The 20,580-nt window shown below is 21.8% G+C and overlaps 7 protein-coding genes across 7 annotated transcripts; 4 read left to right on the top strand and 3 right to left on the bottom strand. All coding sequences in view use genetic code 6, as the record gives it.

Annotated features, from left to right (window-relative positions):
- Positions 1 to 559: 559 nt before the first annotated feature.
- On the bottom strand, positions 560 to 3,582 carry TTHERM_000300519 (hypothetical protein). Its single transcript, XM_012800159.1, has 10 exons — positions 3,488 to 3,582; positions 3,389 to 3,438; positions 3,055 to 3,144; positions 2,700 to 2,789; positions 2,344 to 2,433; positions 1,978 to 2,067; positions 1,649 to 1,738; positions 1,311 to 1,400; positions 972 to 1,061; positions 560 to 776 (listed from the first exon to the last, which is right to left on the bottom strand). Exons 1-10 carry the CDS (start codon positions 3,524 to 3,526, stop codon positions 686 to 688), a joined length of 810 nt encoding a protein of 269 aa, XP_012655613.1. The 5' UTR covers positions 3,527 to 3,582; the 3' UTR covers positions 560 to 685.
- A 707-nt stretch (positions 3,583 to 4,289) lies between these two features.
- TTHERM_00300500 (kinesin motor catalytic domain protein) lies at positions 4,290 to 8,300 on the bottom strand (the record flags this gene model as incomplete). Its single annotated transcript, XM_001024577.2, has 10 exons — positions 4,290 to 5,287; positions 5,383 to 6,085; positions 6,145 to 6,222; positions 6,284 to 6,627; positions 6,683 to 6,914; positions 6,977 to 7,312; positions 7,370 to 7,631; positions 7,750 to 7,928; positions 8,018 to 8,143; positions 8,214 to 8,300. 10 exons carry the CDS (start codon positions 8,298 to 8,300, stop codon positions 4,290 to 4,292), a joined length of 3,345 nt encoding a protein of 1,114 aa, XP_001024577.2.
- A 1,419-nt stretch (positions 8,301 to 9,719) lies between these two features.
- TTHERM_00300490 (transmembrane protein, putative) lies at positions 9,720 to 12,500 on the top strand (the record flags this gene model as incomplete). Its single annotated transcript, XM_001024576.2, has 1 exon — positions 9,720 to 12,500. The coding sequence occupies one exon, from the start codon at positions 9,720 to 9,722 to the stop codon at positions 12,498 to 12,500; it is 2,781 nt and encodes a 926-aa protein (XP_001024576.2).
- A 761-nt stretch (positions 12,501 to 13,261) lies between these two features.
- On the top strand, positions 13,262 to 14,419 carry TTHERM_000300489 (hypothetical protein; the record flags this gene model as incomplete). The annotated part of the gene is made up of 1 exon (XM_012800158.1): positions 13,262 to 14,419. One exon carries the CDS (start codon positions 13,262 to 13,264, stop codon positions 14,417 to 14,419), a length of 1,158 nt encoding a protein of 385 aa, XP_012655612.1.
- A 334-nt stretch (positions 14,420 to 14,753) lies between these two features.
- TTHERM_000300488 (hypothetical protein) lies at positions 14,754 to 15,443 on the bottom strand (the record flags this gene model as incomplete). Its single annotated transcript, XM_012800157.1, has 1 exon — positions 14,754 to 15,443. One exon carries the CDS (start codon positions 15,441 to 15,443, stop codon positions 14,754 to 14,756), a length of 690 nt encoding a protein of 229 aa, XP_012655611.1.
- Positions 15,444 to 15,774: 331 nt separating this feature from the next.
- TTHERM_00300480 (hypothetical protein) lies at positions 15,775 to 16,770 on the top strand (the record flags this gene model as incomplete). The annotated part of the gene is made up of 1 exon (XM_001024575.3): positions 15,775 to 16,770. The coding sequence occupies one exon, from the start codon at positions 15,775 to 15,777 to the stop codon at positions 16,768 to 16,770; it is 996 nt and encodes a 331-aa protein (XP_001024575.3).
- Positions 16,771 to 17,611: 841 nt separating this feature from the next.
- On the top strand, positions 17,612 to 19,583 carry TTHERM_00300470 (tyrosyl-tRNA synthetase protein; the record flags this gene model as incomplete). Its single annotated transcript, XM_001024574.1, has 6 exons — positions 17,612 to 18,154; positions 18,288 to 18,360; positions 18,476 to 18,615; positions 18,696 to 18,980; positions 19,030 to 19,185; positions 19,278 to 19,583. The coding sequence occupies 6 exons, from the start codon at positions 17,612 to 17,614 to the stop codon at positions 19,581 to 19,583; spliced, it is 1,503 nt and encodes a 500-aa protein (XP_001024574.1).
- Between the last annotated feature and the right edge of the window lie 997 nt (positions 19,584 to 20,580).

Raw genomic sequence — 20,580 nt, 5'->3', positions numbered from 1 at the left:
TTAATTTTTTTTAAATATCTTTTCGCATTAAATAATTGTAGATTTGGTAAAGTACGGTCCTAATATTTTAAATTTTAATAGACAAACAAAATGTTTAATAACATTAAAAAGTATTCAATTAGTAAATAATTTAATTTTCTGTTAAAAAATAAATTAAAATATTAAATTTATTAAGAATAATTCAAAATAAATTGAAATAAAGATGTAATAAATTTAATATTAGTTTTCTCATAAGCCAACCAGTTAAAGAAATGCTTAGAGAGAAAAAAAATCCTATCTATTTTACTTAAACCTTCTTCATTTTAAAATATTTGCAGAAATGATTTATTTCAAATGAAATACTGATTCTAAATGTGATTTGATTTGTTGTATTTTTAATTTAATTAATAAAAAGTTAAAATTAAAAAATATCAGAATTATTTGAATATCTAAAATAAATTTCTGAAGGAGAACCCTAATAAACTAAAAGTTTCATATTCCTGAATAGCGGGTGAAAACAGGCTGCTGATTAAAGGGGAATTACTTAATTATGAGCTTAGTATTTAAAAATAATCATAAATCTATCTATATATTTTTGAGGTTAAACTATTCTATTACATAATATTATAAAATAAGACGACATATCATATTCTATTATTCAAATATTTTTATATTTATTCATCTTAATTTCATTATTTATTTATTGTCAAAAATTTATTTTAAAAGCAACTAATCTTTTTGATTTAAGATACTTACTCTTTATTTTCAATTCTTCTGATTTGTTGAATCTGTTACATCTTTTATAATAAATTAGAGTAAATCACTAATAAAATTAACTTGAATAATATGTTTAATTTAAAATAAATATTTTGAATTAGTAAATAAAAAAACACAACTAAAAGAAAAATAGAATAATAAATTAAATAAATGAATATTAAATTAATTTTTATTTTTAAAAATTCCAAAATCCAAAACAAATAAACTATTTTTACTCAAGTTAAAGTATCAAATTTTAGAGATTTGTGCATTATGCTAAAGCAAAACCTAAACGTGATACACCTACATCGCTAATTTAATTATAACTTTTTAAATGTTGAATAAAATTTATATTGTTAATTTGTTAGGTAGAAGGTAGAAATAAAGAAATAATATGATATATTTAGAAAAGGATTAATAAAAATCAAAGCAAAAGTTAAAAATTAACAAATGGATGTGCTAAATTAAGCTAAAAAAATAATATCTAAGCAGAATAAAAAGCTAATAAATAAATTAAAGAATTTTATTTTTTTAATTTCATTTTTTTAAAAATATCAAAAATAAACTATTTTTACTGAAGATAAAGTGTCAAATTTGATAGATTAATGCAGTTTGCTAAAGCAGAACCTAAGCCTGATACATCTTCATTACAAATATAATTGTAACTTTTTAAATATGGAGGAAAGTAATTGTAATTTATTATTTAGTTAGAAGGAAAAATGAAATATAATATGAAATAATAAGAAATTAATTTATTAATGCGTTTAAAAGAGGTAAAAAACAAGCAGAATAAAAAAGAAAAATAAATTAAATAAAAGTTTAATAAACATTTTAACTAAAAGAGTTTGTTTTTTTTAAAATTCATTTTTATACTAAAGAATATCAAAATCCAAAACAAATATACTGTTTATACCCAAAATTAAGTGTCAAATTTGAGAGATTAATGCATTTTGCTAAAACAGAAAATAAATCTTACGTACTATCATGACCAATATAATTTCCACTTTTTAAATATTGAAGAAAAGATATATAATTAATTTGTTAGTTAGAAGGAAGAATAGAAGTAAAATATGAAATAATAAATGAAATAGTTAAATTATAAAGAAAAAAAAACATAGGTAGGATAAATAGGAAAACTAAATCAAATAAAAAGCAAATAAATTAATTAAAAGAGTTTCATTGCTTTAAATTAGTTTATATATTAAATTATATCAAAATCCAACACAAATTAACTCTTTTTACTTGAGGTGAAGTGTCAAATTTGAGAGATTAGTGTATTTTACTAAAGCAGAAAATAAACCTGATGAACCTTCATTACCAATTTAATTGTAACTTTTTAAGTATTGAAGATAATATTTTTTTATAAATTAGTTTGTTATTAGGAAAAATTAAAAAAAATGAAATATTAGAAAAGAATTAATTCATAATCTATCAAATGTTAATATTGTAAAAATTAATGATTTAAATTTAGAGAAATAAAAAAACACAAGCAGAATAAAAAAGAAAAATAAACCAAATTAGGGTTAATTGATAAAATTAATTTAAATTAATTTAATTGTTTTAAATTAAAAAATATTAAAATCCAAAACAAACATAAACTATTTTTACTTAAGGCAAAGGGTCAAATTTAATAGACTAGTGCAGCTTGCTAAAGCATAACCTAATCCTGATGTACCTTAATCACCAATATAATTTTCGCTTTTTAAATATTAAAGAAAATACATAAAATTTATAAGTTATTTAGAAGGAGAAAAAAAGAAATAATAAAAATGAATTAATTAATAATTAAATCAAAAGCTGAAAATAAAAAAAATGAGTGAGTATAATAAAGAAAGAAAATCTAATCCAAAAGAAAAAATAAAAATAAGTCAAATAAAAAGCTAATTAATAAATTAGATAAAAGAGTTTTGTTGTTTTAAATTCATTTTTATATATAAATATTTCAAAATCTAAACTGTTTTTACTCAAAACAAAGTTCCAAATTTGAGAGATTAGTGCACTTTCCTAAAGCAGAACCTATGTTTAATACACCTTGGTCACAAATTTAATTTCCGCTTTTTAAATAATGAAGATAATATGTTTAATTAATAAGTTCTGCAAAAGTTGAAAGAAAAAAAAATGAATGAGTTAAATTAAGTTGAAAAAAATACAAGTGAAATCAAATAAAAAAATAAATTAAGTAATAAGCTAATATAAATTTCTAATATATTTTTATTGTTTTAAATTCATTTTTTATTTAATGATGTAAAAATCCAAAACTGATTAATAAAGAGAATATTCAAAAAAAATCAAAATTCAAAATATATAAACTGTTCTTACTCGAGATAAAGTACCAGATTTGAGAGATTAGTGCACTTTGATAAAGCAAAACCTAAGTTAGATGCACCTGCATCATCAATATAATTTTTACTTTTTATATATTGAAGAAAATATATAATTAATTAGGTTGTTTGAAGGTAAAAATGAAGAAAAAATATGAAATAATATGAAATGGATTGATTATTAATCAAAACAAAAAGTTAAAATAAAAAAAATATTTGTTTTATGAAATTTGAAGGAAATAAATATGAGAATATCTAATAAAAAAATAATTGTAAAAAACTTAAAAAATTATATAAAAAAGAATAATAATAAATTAATAAATTAAACATACTTAAGATTAATATGGAGGATTGAATGTTATTCAAGAGAAGATTTTAAAAACTTTTTTTATAAATAAAAATAAATTTAAAGATAAAAAGTAAAAAATTACATCTTCAAGATTATCGAAATATTTTTTCTATTACATCATTTTTTTTCGAAAATTTATATTCAATTAATTATAAATATATTAAAGATTAATTTAGTTTTATTTAGAGAGTCTTTAAATTAAATTAAGAAATAATTATAAGATAGATGAAATATGAATTTATAAAGTTTGCTTGTATCAAAAGGTATGATAAAATCGAAAGTATATCATTCATTATTATATCTTAATAGTACTAATTAAAATGTATAATAGAAAATATAGTCTAATTAGAGATAGGTAGGTACTTTAAATCCTCATTAATTAATTAAGACTCTATTTAATTTTATCGAAAAATATTTTTTTGTTAATAAAATTTTTATAAAATTCGTCATTATTTGATGATCTGATTTGTATTAATCACTGTAAATAAAGTATTTAAAACTTTATGTAAAATTATGAAATTAATTTATATGTGATATGATAAATATTATAAGTAAAAATATGCATCAATTTAATCTTTAAAACTTTCTTTAATGTCAAATTTTATTGTAAATAAACTAAAAAAAAATTTACATCAATAATGAAAATAGAGTAACTAATTAAAGATATATGTGACTAATTTTGATATTTTAAGATGTAATATAAATTTCTTAAATTTTATATAAAGACTCTTATATACATAATAATTTTAATTATTATAAGTAATTTATACAAATTTTATATTTGAAAGTTTATTAAAGTTAAAAATTAGTATTTTTTTTAATTTTTATTTAAGTGTTTTCAATAATTATTTAATTAAAATCTTTTTCATTTGTTATTTAAATTATCATTTTTTATTATTTTAGTTTGAGTTATCATGCCTTTAGGCAGACATTATCTTCGAAGGTACCCTTTTTTCAGGTCTTTAGTCATGTGATTATATTTATTGTCGAATAAATTCTGTGGTGGGTTATTTGTTTATTTTTCCATAATTTGGATAAGCCACTACTTTCTATTAAGAATAAACAATAGTTTTTTATTTTGTTAATTGCTTTTAATTATCATCTTAATGTTATTGGTTTTACTGTTATTCAGATTCTAATTTTTTTAAATATTTGATATTTATATTTAACTGTCTCAGTCTTTCAGCTCTCGATTCTTATTTTTCTTCAAGCCTTTACAAAGCATGGCTTTTAGGTTCATCACTATTACCAATATGATTCCTTCTGCTTGAGTGAATTTCTTAATTATTTTAATTTTCCTAGTTCTTATTTGTTGGGTATACAACATTCATGTTACTTATTTGTGATCTTGAAACTTCCGTTTTAGAAATATTTTGAATTTTTAAATCATTATTCAAAAAACTTAGGATTTTATTATTTTATACTGTGTTCTGGTTACTTTTCATTTATTTATTTTTTTACTAAATGGATAAATTGTTGTTATTATTGTTTAAATGACTAGAATTAGAGAATATGGAACTACTTGTACTTCTAAAACTTCTGTTTTAAACGTCTTCACTTTATCTTTAGTATTTTTAAAAAATATCTCCCTGATTATAAATTTAACCAATCATTTCAGTTTAATTTCCTTCAATTTTGCTTTAATTGCTATTGCTGCTAGTTTAAATTTAAAAGCTGGCTTTTTCATTCTTATAATAATATTTGTTAATTTAAGGCATAGCTTCACTTTAATCTACTTTAGGAACTTAATCGTATTAATCTCCAATAATTTCATCATTAAATGACTAGTTTATATTTTTGGTAATAGACCTCTGTCTTTAAAATAAATCTGCTTTTTTGAAATTGTCATAATAATTAATCTTTTTTTTAGAGTTGCTTCTCTCTATTTTAACAAAAAAATATTTTTTAAGAAATTCCAATAATTTGAAATTGCATTTTATCGAAAAACTTACTTAAACAAACAAAATAAAAATTTACCAAAGAACGGTTTGCTTGGGTTTAGTACCTTTTTCTGTATTACTTTTTAGCTGCTTTGCTCATTATTATTTCTGATATAAGTGTAATTTTCATATTTAGAGTTTTCTTATTTATCATTTTTCTTTCTTTCAGATTATAATTAATTATGATGACCTTAATTAGATTAAAAGTTAGGAGCTCCATATAATGAAGGTTCGGTTGAATCTCCGTGAGTAATATATCTTTAAATACTTCTGCTTTTGCTATTATAATTGTTGTTATTACTATTGTGAATAGAAGCGTTTTAGTTCCCTATTTATGGAAGCTTTACAGCGTTGTGCAGAATCTTTTCAGTTGAGCGTTAGGGACTTTAATTTATACTGACCACATTTTTAGAATGTGATCTTATCCTTACTTTTTCAGACTGAACATTTTTCTTTCTTTCATATTCCCGATTATTTAATTAATTAGAAGGTCCTTATCTAACGGAATGGAAAGAGTAATCATTATTTTAAGGAGATACAGAAGCTTCTATATCATCTAATTCGACTAAAGGTTCGTAAGAAATACGGTGAACTATTTAGTTTTTATTAATTATATTTTTTTGGTCATTTATAATTTCATCCCTTAACTTCAACTAGTCTTTCAAAAATTAAATCTGTAATTGCTTGTGGAGGCTGATTGCTTCTTGTTTCTTTTCTTTATATTAAATTTCAGTATTTTCCTTTTTTAAAAATGATTTTTAAAACTTTGACCAAAAATAGTAATAATAATAATAATTACAATGATTAGGATATTTTATTTAAAAATACTGTTCAAATAATTCTAATCACTCGAAGTCAGCTATTCTTACTAGATAATCTATTATATAATATGAATTGTATTAATAAAACATATAAATATATCTATTAATTTTCAAAACCTTATTAAATTTTTGTCTATTTTCGTATGTAGTTTGATGCTTCTTTTCTACATCCGTTTTTGACTTTTGCAAGGTGTTTATCAGCTGCTAGTTATCTTGTAATCTTTCTTTATGTTAAAAACTATCGCTTGATCCTTCTTTCAATTTTCTTTGCTCTGTTAAAAGTTTAAACTGCTCAAACTAAGCTTCTTAAAGCTTCTCATCTAATTTAAAAATCTTCCTCTTTAATTCTAATTCTTCTTTGAAGTGTTCAGCAATTTGAAGCTCAATTTGTTTCATGTTTTCTTAAGATTTTTGATCTAAATTAGAAATGGCATCTAAAGCTTCAGAAGGCAAATTCATAGCTTGAAACCAAATAAAAAATAATTGATTTTTTATCTATAATTAAAGGAAAAATACATCTGTTTTAAAGCAGTTTTTTTAAATTTTCATTTTCTCTCTTTAAACTGTCTATTAAGTGTGTGTAGTTAGAAATATGGTTATCTACATTCAAATAGTTTCTTTAAACTTGTGTTTTTATATTTTTAGCTCTATTTGCATAATTTAAAGTATTGTACGTATCTTCAAAGCTATTTATGAAAGGACTTACATTAGCAATCATTACAGTTCTACAATTTCCACCTAGTGAATCCTTTGAAACATAAGCAAAATCATTAAATATAAAGCATGAGATTAATAATCTTAAATAAATACCTTAAGTAAACGAGTTAGTTTACTTCCTCTATACTGGATAAATGGATGCTTTACACCTTTTTCAGCAGCTTCACTTAAGGCTTATATGCAATTTCCTAGAACTAAGAGACTTTAATTTATTTTTGCTCCCTCTATTAGTCTTATTCCTCTATTCTAAGTATTTGCAGCTCGTTCACTGCCTGCTAAATCGACTAAACTAAGTTTAGAGTATTATATCTCTGATTAAATTCCAGATGCTTTATCCTTAATTTGCAATTAAACTTATAGAACTGCATGAGATCTGCTTGAAACTTCATTTGCACCTGTACTTTCTATAGTCCTATGCTTATTGCCTATCTATTTTTATACAAATTTATTTAATCTATTTGAGTCTACTGAGAGTAGTAAATAAACCTTCAATAAATGGAGTATCTCGTGAGTGTTTTTGACTTCTATTTCAGTTATACCATTAACAACAACTCCTTGAGAGGGGTCTTCTCTTAAATCAAGGTTTTTATCTCTTGCTGTTAAAAGATCTTTGATTTATTCATTATATATCTCAATGTAGCTTACTCTAACAATAATATCTTTTGTTAAAGATAACTGTTGGTATTCTTAAAATAAATCATCCATGCTCCTCTCCATTATCCCAATGCTATCTGGTGTCCCTATCATTCTATTCCATATAATAAATACAATATTTTAACTTAAACAATTAATACTTTTAAGTAAGGTTTAAACAAAAATATTTTCAACATCAAGTTTCTAATATTAACTAAATAAATGTTAATTACGTATAAGTTTTACCAGCTCCTGTAGCCCCATATGCAAATACTGTAGCATTATAACCATCGAAAATACCTTTTATTAATAGTTAAGCAGAGTTTTTATACACTTCTACTTAGTCAGTTTCCTTATCAAATGCAAAATCAAAGGCGAATTGCATTTCTTTATTCCTATTTTTTCTTAATACCTAAAGACATAAAATTGAGTAAATACCAAAGTATAGCAATATGAAATTGAAGTAAATAAGTGGCAACTGAAAAAATTTTTTTAAATTACATCATCTTAATTCATTTCATAGCCAGGATCAAGTAAAACAACTACTCTATTATCTAAAATTTTTAATGTCTCATAATCACTTTTTGTTAACTCTCTTTAGTTTAAAGGTCTTGTCCTTACAACTACCTATAATAAGTAAAAGATATAAAACCTGATTATGGCTTAGTTTATTAAAAAATATCTAAAATTAGTCAACCATTATATTATTTTAGCCCGTTTTCATTTCTTCTAAAAACTGTTGATGGTCTTTATCCAAGACTACCGACTACGGGGAGTTATTCATGATATTATTTATAACCTAAGTCTATCTATAAAAATAAATATCTGTATTTGATTTATTTTCAATTCAGCTTTTTTGGAATAAATAAGTGTTAATTTTAAAAGACTTATTTTATTGATTCCTAATTTATTATATTTTAGCTTTTATTAGGATAATTAATACTTGTTAATATTTATTAAAATAACACTTATTGATTGATAAAAACTCAATAGATATATTGATTAATTTGTCCAATATTCACCAACCATTTGCTAATTATTTAACTTATCAAATTTGTAAGACAATGAAAATGTGATTAATTTAAGGAATTTATTAGAATAAATAACCTGAAATTTTTTTATTTAATAAGTATTTGAATTGATAATAAGGACTTATTGATAAGTATAATTGTAAGTATTATTTTGTTCCCACAAATTTAAAAGCAAATAATAATTTTATCAAAAATAACAAAACCTAAAAATAATTTCAATTAAAGTTTGAATGCTTTAACAAAATTAACATTTTCTAAATATTTTTAATATATTAAAACAATCAATTGCATCAAAAAGTTTTCTTAAAGCTCTTGTTTTTCAGAAAATACCCAAATTAAGAAAAAGGATGCTTTATTTCTTTCAATTAATTAATTAATTTAATCTAGTAATATTGTTTTATAAAAATTATATTTTTACATACATTTTTTTTAAAACAATGCATTTTACTTAGTATATTAGATGATAAAAATGCATTCATTCTAATATTTATTAGTTATAAGAAATGAAATTTAATTTTTCAATAACTTTTTTTAGCACATTCATAAACTTTAAATTAAACGTTTAAAATGAGAACTTTTAACTATATGAAGGGTGAGTCGATTATTATTCTTGTTATTACCATATTTATAATAGCTACCAATCAAACTTTTAAATTAAACTGTAAAGAAATAAATAAATTATTGAAAAATAGAGCAATTTAATAATTAAAATTTGCATTTTATAAATAGGAAACATTATTATTTAATAGTAGATAATATTAAGAACAAGCAAGCAATAAATATATTTTATAATTTTCTTAAAACAAATATTAAAATCTAAAAGAATGTAGAGAGATCTTGTTATACCTCTATCATTATCTATAGGAGAATAGACTCTGAGCAATGGATATGAGGAACAAAATAAAAAACACATAAATAAGTAAATATAAATTAATGGAGTTTTTAATTTATTAGTAAATTTAGTACTTCTTGGATACATAGGCTCTAAATATAAAGTTAATGAAAAGGAAAATTTGATAGGCTTAATAATTTTAGCTCTTCTACTAATCCTCAACATCATAATTTTTATTTCATACTTTTACTTTACCAATTAGCTCAAGCAAATTTAATAGGTTTACGAAATTGTATATGTTTAAGTGATTTTATATCTTGCTAAAATATTCATAAAAGAGATGGGAAATAACAATAATTTGTTTGATGGCATGGTAATAGGAGGCAGTATGTTTAATGTTATCATTGGATTTAGCTTTATGAATAAAATTATCATGAATCTCTATACAATTTTTTCAATAACTATTTACCAATTTACAACTGAGGAAAATAAATACTAAGATATGTTTTTCTTTACTTTTACAGCATTCTTCATTTTTATCAGCAGTTGCAAAGAGTATTTATAGGAAAAGCATAGAGTTAGGTTGTATACTTGCAGTAAGTAAAATAATTATGTTGGAGATTAGATTATTGCCCATACTCCTGTAGGAATATTAGCAACCAAATTTGATGATTCTTAAATGAAATTTGAGCTTATTTCTATGAATGCTAAGGCCTAGTAACTTCTACATTTGGAATCAAATTAAAATTCACTGGATAATTTTTTAAAGCAATTTGAAATTGATTCAGAATAGAGTTTTTTTAATAGGAGTGATCTTTCAAATAAATAAACTCACTCAAAAGAGTAGCTTAATAATTAGAAAAAAAAGTAAGAAAATGAGATGTCTCTTTTGATGCAATGCAAATTCTAAATGATGAAAATGCAACCAGCATATCCAAGAGACCTATCTTAAAGATTTAAAAAGAGAAACAATTCAAATGGGAAAAGTAATTTAATTAGCGGCTTTGCGGATAAGGAAACTGATGTGACAGCCAAAAATAATATTAACACTCATTCTGTCATAGCTGAAGTCAAGTAATTTAACGGATTCTATAATAGTATGTACTTAAATTTGTAAATTTCAACCTACACTATGATGGGATAAGATAAATATGCAATATTCTGTATAAATCCAGAACCATACAAAAGAGACTATTACACTTTAAAAAATAAGAACTAAAAGTATTAAAACTTTTTTTCTAATTTCTGCTCTTCATTTGAAAAAAGCTTAATTTCACAAATCAAAGACTGGAAATGTCTGTACTCTGATTTTTTATCAGTGTTTGCTCACTCTATTATATCTCCATCAAACTCATATATTTAAACAAATTTAATAAATAATTAGCAAAATTGCTAATAATAGCATTTTGGAAGACAGGCATAAACAAAAAAAACCTTAAATTTACCATAAGCAGAACAAAAGCATGTGAAGCCATTCTAAAAGAATTTACAAATTAGCGATATAGGAAATAATTAAAGCTTTAATAACAATATTTCTCATAAATAGATAAATAATACGCTAGAGGAAAATGCAGAAAATATTTTAAATAACTTAAAAGGGTCTTAATATAGTATTTTATGTTCCCCTCTTAAAGAAACAAAATAATAGTAATTTTTTCAAACCTAAGACAATAATTATCAATAAGGAAGCATGAACTTTGATTATTTCAACTTAACACAAGAAAGCATGAATAACATTCAGCCATTTTATAATTAAATATAAAACTTTGTAAATAACATTGAGTCAACTCCTGTTATTAATAATAATTTTTCTCCAAAAGCTGGAAACAATCTATTTTTAAATTAAAATAATACACTTAGTATACCTTTAAATATTTAATCTCCGAAATCCGTTAACTTTTAAAATAACAGAATCAAAAATTTAATTTTTAGGGTTAATTACAATAATCACAGGCTGATGTATGATTATTAGAATTGGAATGCTTTATATGATTTAGAATTTGGTTAGAATGTCCTTATAAATCAAAGACAAGCTGCAGAGCAGATTGATTTAGATAAGGTTATAACAAAAATAATTTCTATATTTGAGGTATTGATAATAGAAAAATAAATAAAAATCATAAAATAAATAAAAGTTTAGAGCATATAAATTACTCAGAATTCAAAAAAGGTACATATAATTCTATATAATGTCTTGCATAATGCTTTTTTATATTGCAAATACCAATCTTCAATCCAGATCACTATCTCTGATAACTAAAATTGTGCAAACATATAAATTATAAATGAGATTCATCAAGATGAAGAAAACCAGATTGCTTTCTTTCTATAAAATTAACTTTTATAAGACTCTAAAAATCTTCTCCCTAGCGTCAACTTAGACACATTAAATTAGTTTTCATAAAATTTTTAACAAGGTTCTGACTAGTAAGCAGAAAATGGAAATAGCAGTAATAATAGCATACACATAGCATTTTTAGCAAGGAAAAAAGGAGAAAGCTATGGCTTAAAGCTCTCAAAATTTTTACTTAAATCCATCGGTTAACCTGATAAATTAAAATGTGAGGTAAAAGATCAAAAATTTACAGTTAGCCTTGACATATTTTTAGATGTAAATTATCAAAGGAAAAAACAAACTAGTCTATTTTAAAGGTACAAGAAGAATTCAACTCATATAAATAACGATCCTAATCAATCTATAAATAACTAATAAAGTGATGCAAAATAAATATTTGAAACAGTTTATTACTCACCCACAGAATATTAAAAGCTTAATAATTTCAAAAAAGCTGATTAAAATATTATTTAAAACGAAGACATAACAATAAATGTCAATTCAATTGATGAATATCCAAATAAAGAGATTGTGGAATTAGATGATGCCTACAAAAAAAATGATATTAAAAGTGGTACCAATGAGGCGGATAGTAACTTAAAAAATAAAACTGAAAATCAAAAAGATAATGAATTAAGTTCATTTAACTCAGATATTTAAGATATAAGTGAGCAGTAACAATCTAATTTATAAGTAAATTTTGAATAATCATAAATCACTGCAAGCTTCAATCACTAAGCAAAGATAAAAACTCTCAAATTTTAAACAATGTAAAAAAAAATATGATAAAATATATTTATATTTATTAAAATGTAATAGAATATGAAGATAAAAATATTAAAATTTTATCTAAATATACTTTAATCAGATCTATCTATATTAAACATGCTTTTCAAAATAAATTAAAATTTTGTAGAATATATTTTATTTATTTATTTTAGGAATTTTTGTTAAATTTTAAAGCTTATTCTTTTAAATAATTAAGAATTTATATCATTTTTTATTCAAATCTATATGAGCTGAAAAACCTTCTTATTTAGCTAAGAATAATTATTTTTGAAAATATTAGAGAGTATTTATTTACTTTAAAATATTTTTTTACACTGAAAACTTAAAATTTGATTTTTAATTTAATTTTAATAAAAATTATTTATCATTATAATATTTGCCTTATTAAATTTATACTTTGTAAAATAAAAATGTAATTATAGTTTTAAGTTTATATCATTTTTTATAAAATAATAAAATATATAATTTACTGATTATTTGGATTAATTTATTTTTTAATACTGAAATAATGTAAATGTTATCTTTTTATTTAGATGTGATTCTTGTAAATTAAATCAGAAACTCGGAGATCTGTTATTAAATATATACATTTTAAAATACATTTTTTTTTTTAAAAAAGTAATAAAGATTTTTATAATCAGAATCTATTAAATAAAAGAAATTTGTTTGTTTAAATATATATATCTATTTGGATTTTCTAAATTAAAAGAACAAATTAAAAAATAATAATTTAATAAAAAAAATATAGATTTAAAAAAATGAAAAAAATTATTATTTTCTGCCTGATTTTAGCTATTATTTTCTGTAAATGTAATCTATTAAAAACAGAATATCCTAATCCTTCTAAGAACCTAATTACTTTTAAGCTAAATGACAACTTTAAAACTAACGCTACGCTAAGTTAACTTGGATAAGTTTAAATGCAAATGAATTTGTTTTCGTAGGAAACATATTTCACTTCACCTGACTGTGTTAATTGTCAAATATATGGTACTAAAGAAGATAGACCATTTATTTGTAATAAAGAAGAATACTGTGTTGAACATTTATAAGCAATAGGAGATGTTGACTAATACTTCAAGGCTAATGGATCAGTAATTGACATGAATCTTATATTAGATAGCATTGAGTTTTATTTATCAAGGGGAATCTATGTAAAGTGGATAAGTTAATAATAGTAGGGTAAAACATACCAATATCAAGGAATAGGTTTAGCATTAACTAACTGTGTCTAAAGTACTTTTTTGCGCTCTCTTTATAACTAAGCCAAGATTGAGAATTTTTCTTACTCACTTTATTATGAAGTTGATTCATATAATTTAATTGTAGGAGGATATAATCAAAGCTTATTAGCTTAGGAATTTTATAATCTCAAGTCTGTATCTGAAAGAAGAAGTGACCCTTATAGGATAGCTGATGATTTAGTTTTTGCTGATTTATATTTTAACGAATAAAATATTTTGAAAGATGCTCAAGTTTTATTAGACCCAACTATTGATGGAATAATTTTACCTCGTAAATTATTTGATTAAATGAATAATATACTATTAACTTAAAGAAAAGTTCCTGATATTTCTGCGTTCCTACCCGAATAACCAGGCATATGGTCAAGTTTGAATGCAGTTCCAAGCTTTTAAATTTAATTCAAGCTTGATGACCCCGATGCTTATTCTAAATATCTAAAAGTCAACTTTGATGCTCTAACATTTAACACCAAAAATCAAAGAGGATAATTTACACCAAGAATTTCTTTTGTCAATATAATAGATGAAAATAATTAGTTTTACAATGTTGTTAGAGTTGGTAAAATTTTATTCTAATAGATGATGTATTTCAAGTTCATACAAATTGAAGATTAAACATAAAAAACTGAGTTCAGAGGATTAGCTCCGATGATTAAAATTCAATAAAAATGAAAAAAAAACTAAATTCATATAAAATTAATTAAAAAAAGCATTGATAAAATAAAAAATAATACAAATAAATATAAATTTGTAATTAATGAATTTTTTAAATAGGAAACATTAATTTTTTTGTTTTTCTGTAGTTAACAAAAAAAATTGAAAAAAATGTTAATTCTCAATAAATTGCCATGCACTTTTTATTTTATTTAATTTAGTTTTATACTTAAAAATAAAGAGGATTAATTTTTAATTTTTTATTTATTTAGATCATCAGATTTCTTTTTATTTGTCTGATTACCTTATCAGAAAATTTAACAAAAATTAATTTGTATCCATTAATAGACAATCAGAGTTGCACCTAATTTTATGTCAATAGACCAATCAGTATATTATACTCATTATCAATAAAAAACATTTTAAAATTTATTATAAGTATAGATTTTATAATGTCACAAAAAGCTTAACCTGTTAACCGTATTTTTGCTATTAGTGGCTTATTTTTCTGTAGCTAAGAAGCTACTTATAAAAAAATTAATTAATTAATTAATTTATTGTTTTTAATTTATTTTAATATGTTTATTTGTTTACTCTTAAATTCTAAATGAATATTTTTAATTTTAATTTTATAATATAAAAAATAATCTATAAATTTGATCATAATTGTTTACTGTTTTTTTTTCCTTTTTTTATTTTATTTAATAAAGTATTAATTAATTTATATATAAATAAATTATGAAATCTATAATTTTATTGATATTTTATTTTTAAATTCATTGTATTTGCTTTCAATTGAAGTAATTTTAATTTGATTAATTAACTTGAAATAGAAATAGATAAATTTAATTAAATGTGAAGTTTCTTGTTTTTTTTATTATTAAATAATCAAGGAAAAGCAATACTTATTATTTGAATTAATTTGCTTTTTTAATTATGAAATAATATTAATTTTATCAATTTAATAAATTTTTAATTCTAAATTAATCACCAATTCGTCAAAATAAGTATTATTAAATTTGTAAATTTTAAAATGTATCATTTTATGATAAAAAATCTATAAATCTTTATAGATATATGAATCTATTTAATAAAAGAAATTTGTTTATATAGTTATCTATTTGGGTTTTCTAAATTAAAAGAAGAAAATTAATTAATTGATACATTTATCAAAAAAAATAATTTAGTCATAAAAATACAGATTTAAAAAAATGAAAAAAATTATTATTTTTAGTCTGATTTTAGCTATAATTTTTTGTAAAAGTAATCTATTATTGACTTAATATCCCAATTCATCATAGAATCTAATTACTTTTAAGCTAGATGACAACTTTAAAACTAACGCTACGCTAAATATACTTGGATAAGTTTAAATGCAAATGACTTTGTTTTCGTCGGAAACATATTTCACTTCACCAGACTGTGTTAATTGTCAAATATATGGTACTAAAAATGGAAAACCATTTATTTGTAATAAAGAAGAATATTGTAGTGAACACACCTCAACTGAAGGAGTTGTTGACTAAAATTTCAAGGCTAGAGGGTCAATCATTGACATGAATCTTATTTTAGATAGCATTGAGTTTTACTTATCATACGGAATGTATGTAAAGTGGATAAGCTAATTATAGTATAATCAAACATACTAATACCAAGGAATTGGTTTAGCATTAACTCGTGTTGTCTAAAGTTCTTTTTGGAGTTCTCTTTATAACTAAGCCAAGATTGAAAATTTCTCTTACTCACTTTATTATGCAGCTAATTCATATAACTTAACTATAGGAGGATATAATCAAAGCTTATTAACTTAGGAATTTTATAATCTCAAGTCAGTATCGGTAATGAGAAATCTCCCTTATAAGATAGCTGATGATTTAGTTCTTGCTGATTTATATTTTAACGAATAAAATATTTTGAAAGATGCTCAAATTTTATTAGACCCAACTATAGATGGAATAATTTTACCTCTTAAATTATTTGGTTAAATGAGTAATATACTTTTAACTTAAAGAAAGGTTGCTGACATTTCTCAGTTCCTACCTAGCTAGCCAGGCATATGGTCTAGTTTGAAAACAGCTCCAAGCTTTTAAATTTAATTTTAGCTTGATGACCCAGATGCTATTTCTAAATATTTAAATGTTAACTTTGATGCTTAAGCTTTTAACACCAAAAATCAAAAAGGATAATTTACTCCAAGAATTTCTTTTGTCGATATAATTGATGAAAATAATTAATTTTACAATGTTGTTAGAGTTGGTAAAATTTTATTCTAATAGATGATGTATTACAAATATGTTTAAAATGGAGTTTAATTATAAGAAAGTGAATTCAGGGGACTAGCTCCGATGATAAAAGTTAAATAGCAATGAAGGCAAAACAAATTTTATATAAAAGAAATTAAATAAAACATTCATAAAAAATGAAAATAATACAAGTATATAAATATATATATAGATTTAGTATGTATGAGTTAAAAAGAAGTAATTTTTTTTGATTTTCCTTTGTTTACAAAACTAAAATTTGAAATAGTGTTAATTATCAATCAATTGGCATGCTCTTTTTTTTTTCCTTGACTTTAATTTTGTACTTGATGGTAAAGAAGTATTGTTTTTTGTTTATTTATTTTTCTGTTCATCAAGTTTTTTTTATTCTGCTGCTTGCCTTATCAGACAGTTTTTATAAAAATTACTTGGTATATCAAGAAATATTGTATGGCTGAAAATATCTTATTTAGAGTAAGTAAAATTAAATAGTTATGTAATATTTTTATTTAATTCACTATAACAAACTAAAACAATCTAAAATTAAATTTATTTTTCAAAAATAAAATTAGAAAAAATCTAACTAATTTGTAATATTTATTATTTTAATCAAGTTAAAAAAATAAATTGTATTATTTATGGTTTATTAATTTGAAATTAAAAGGTTTTAGAGTTACAAAAATATAAAATTTATTTTTAATTGATAAAATTAGTGAAAAAAATTATTTTAATAAAAAGCATTACTACTGATGTTAAATAAAGTATCTATTTGAATTAGATAATATAAATTATTTTAATAATCCTATTTATCATTTATTTAAAAAGATATCAGTAAAAGATTTGTTTGTTTTAATTTAATAAAATCAAAATTTTAATTAATAAATAATCTTTTTTTCGGATATTAATCATTAATTTTGAATAATAAAACATAATTAAAAATTTTAGTAAGATGTAAAGGATACTTTAAAACAATTTATAGAAGCAATCTAGATTTTTATTTTAAAACAAAGTAGCTTTTTATTTTTCAAGCAACTAACTCCACTCTAAAGTTGGTCCTGCTAAAGAATTATAAAATAGAGAGCTTTTATTTTAGTGTACAAATGATATTCTTACAAAGGATACTTTCTACTAACATTTAATCTAACAATATAATGCATAAGGTGATAAATAAGTAAATAATTAAAAATAATTCAGCGCATATGCAGGATTTGATCCAACTGCTGATTCCCTCCACATGGGAAATTTGATTTCTATTCTTACAATGATCCGCCTTAGTTTATTAGGAATAAAGCCAATTCTTCTTGTAGGAGGAGCAACTGGTTTAATTGGAGATCCTTCTGGAAAAACATAAGAGAGAAATATGCTTACAAAAGAAGAAGTTTTAAGTAATGTATAGGGCATAGAAAATACCTTAAGAAAATGCACTAGCAACATATACAGTTTTCTTGAAAAAAATAAACAAAAATTAGAAATAGATTATATCCCTGCAAAAGTAATTTGTTATTGAATCTTAATTTAAGAAATAGAAATTTTTGAAAGTTTAATGTCCTCAAAAACTAAATTCAATAGATACTGATACAAACATAATAAGCAAAGTATTAATGTTTCTTTTATTAATTTAAAAGGAAGACTTATAGATAATAAATAACTACGATTTCTATAAAGATATGAACATACTTGATTTTATTAGAGATATTGGTAAAATTAAATATTCTTAAAAATTATTATGTTTATTTATTTGTTTGTTTGTTTAAACTTCTACTTACTATTTCTTAATTTTATTTTTTAAATTTTTTACCTATTTCTTTTATAGGAAAGCACTTTAGAATGGGAAATCTTTTGAATAAGGAGACTATAGCTAATAGACTTAACACTGAAGATGGACTTTCATACACAGAATTCACTTACACACTACTTTAAGGCTACGACTTTGAAAAATTGTTTTTAGATAAGGTATTTATTAAATAATTATTGACCAATATAATTATTTTCAAAATAGTATTTTCATATCAATAAATGTTTAATTTAAATAGAACTGTATAATTTAAGTTGGTGGTAGTGATTAGTGGGGTAATATAACTAGTGGAATCGAATTGATTAGAAGAAAGCATAGAGCTGAAGTTTATGGTATTACTACAAATTTAGTTTTAACTGCTTAAGGAAAGAAGTTTGGAAAAAGTGAAGGGAATGCTCTCTGGTTAGATCCTGCTAAAACTAAATCTTATGATATATTTTAATATTTGATAAATGTACCAGATTAGCTATCTATAAATTATTTGAAAATGTTTAGTTTCTTACCTTTACACTAAATAGAAGAGGTATATTTTTTATTTTTTTTATCACTATTTAAATTTTGATTTTTATTAGATTGAGAAAAAGCATATGGAAGATGCAGGAAAGAGATTAGCCTAGAATACATTAGCAGAATAGATTATCGGAATGGTATAAGGAGATAGTTAATCAGCAGAATAAGGGGCATAAACAACTGCTTAAAAATTTTTCACAACAGATTTTTCTAAATTTGTAAATAATTCATTTGAATCATGAATTTAAAAAATAAAACCAATAAACATAAAAGAGAATAAATTAAAAACTTTTTCTATTTGTATAAAAAGAATGAGAAATCTGAGTCAGAGATAATAGAATTCTTTAGCTCATTTAATGAAAAACATACTGTTGAAAGAAAGGATCTTTAAAAATACAAAAATTATATTGATATGATAGGAGATTTAAAGCTTTTAAAAAATAAAGCTGAAATTAAAAGAAATATTGAAAATGGAGGTGCTTATATTAATAATAAGAGAATAAGCTTAGTAGATTCTGATAACTTGCAAACCTTATTATCTGAAAATCTGCTTGCTAACAGATTTTTAGTTGCTAGGTTTGGAAAGAAAAATTACTACTTAATTGAAGTAAAATGAATGATATTTAAGTCTATTTACATTGTTTATTTAACATTTTTCAAATTATTGTGTATTTATTTTTTAAATTTTAATTTATTTATTTATTGATTGATTGAGTAAAAATTACTTTGAAAACCAATCTTAGTATTAAAATATTTTATTTATTTTTTCTTTAAAATAAAACTTTCATGTTTATTTATTATTTTCAGAATATTGCTTTTCTGATTTGAAGTGAATTTTTAATTTTTATTATTTTAGAAAATGTAATAATTAATGTATTTTGTATTTTTTTTATACAAAAGTAATAAATTAAGATTTTTCTCTCTCTCTGTGTTTATTTATAAGGCAAGACATTAAATAAACTATTTATTTTACAAACTTCTTTAATTTTTCAAGAATTGTAAACTACTTATTACGTCAAATTAATTAGATGCATAACTATAATAACCCTCTAGGTTAGGTGAAATCAAATTTAAGATTTCAAAAAAATGAAATATAATTTTAAGTAGTTTCATAACTAATAATTATTTTTAAATTAGGTTTTTCTTACTTTAAGTTAAAGTTATTTTTTAGGGATATATTGTATGTAAATTTTATTGATCTTACCTTATTTTTTATTTTTTAAGATTCAACTGTATAAAATGGTATGTTTTGTTCATAAATTTTTAATTAAGTTCAAATTTTGGTTAAATTATTTTTTCTTCTGTTAATAAGTGTGATAATTACAGGTATATACACTCTTAATTAATAGCACTAAAAAATTTATGGATTTTAATTTTATAAATTTAAGCTAATTAAATTTTATTTTTTCAGTACATAAAAATGAACTAAATTTTAATAAGTTAATAAAGATTAATAAAACTTATCAAGCAATAAAAATAAATTGCTTATCATAGATTGAAAAAAATAAAACTTATCATGCAATAAAAATGAATTAGTTATCATCGATTGACCATTTAATATAAAACTAATTTAAATGTTTAAAATTAATAGATTTTTCATCATTCTTAAAGAT

This window comes from Tetrahymena thermophila (assembly GCF_000189635.1).
Source record: "Tetrahymena thermophila SB210 genomic scaffold scf_8254379, whole genome shotgun sequence".
Classification (NCBI taxonomy): Eukaryota; Ciliophora; class Oligohymenophorea; order Hymenostomatida; family Tetrahymenidae; genus Tetrahymena; species Tetrahymena thermophila.
Note: the sequence above shows the minus strand (reverse complement) of the source record. Positions and strands in the feature narration are given on the sequence as shown.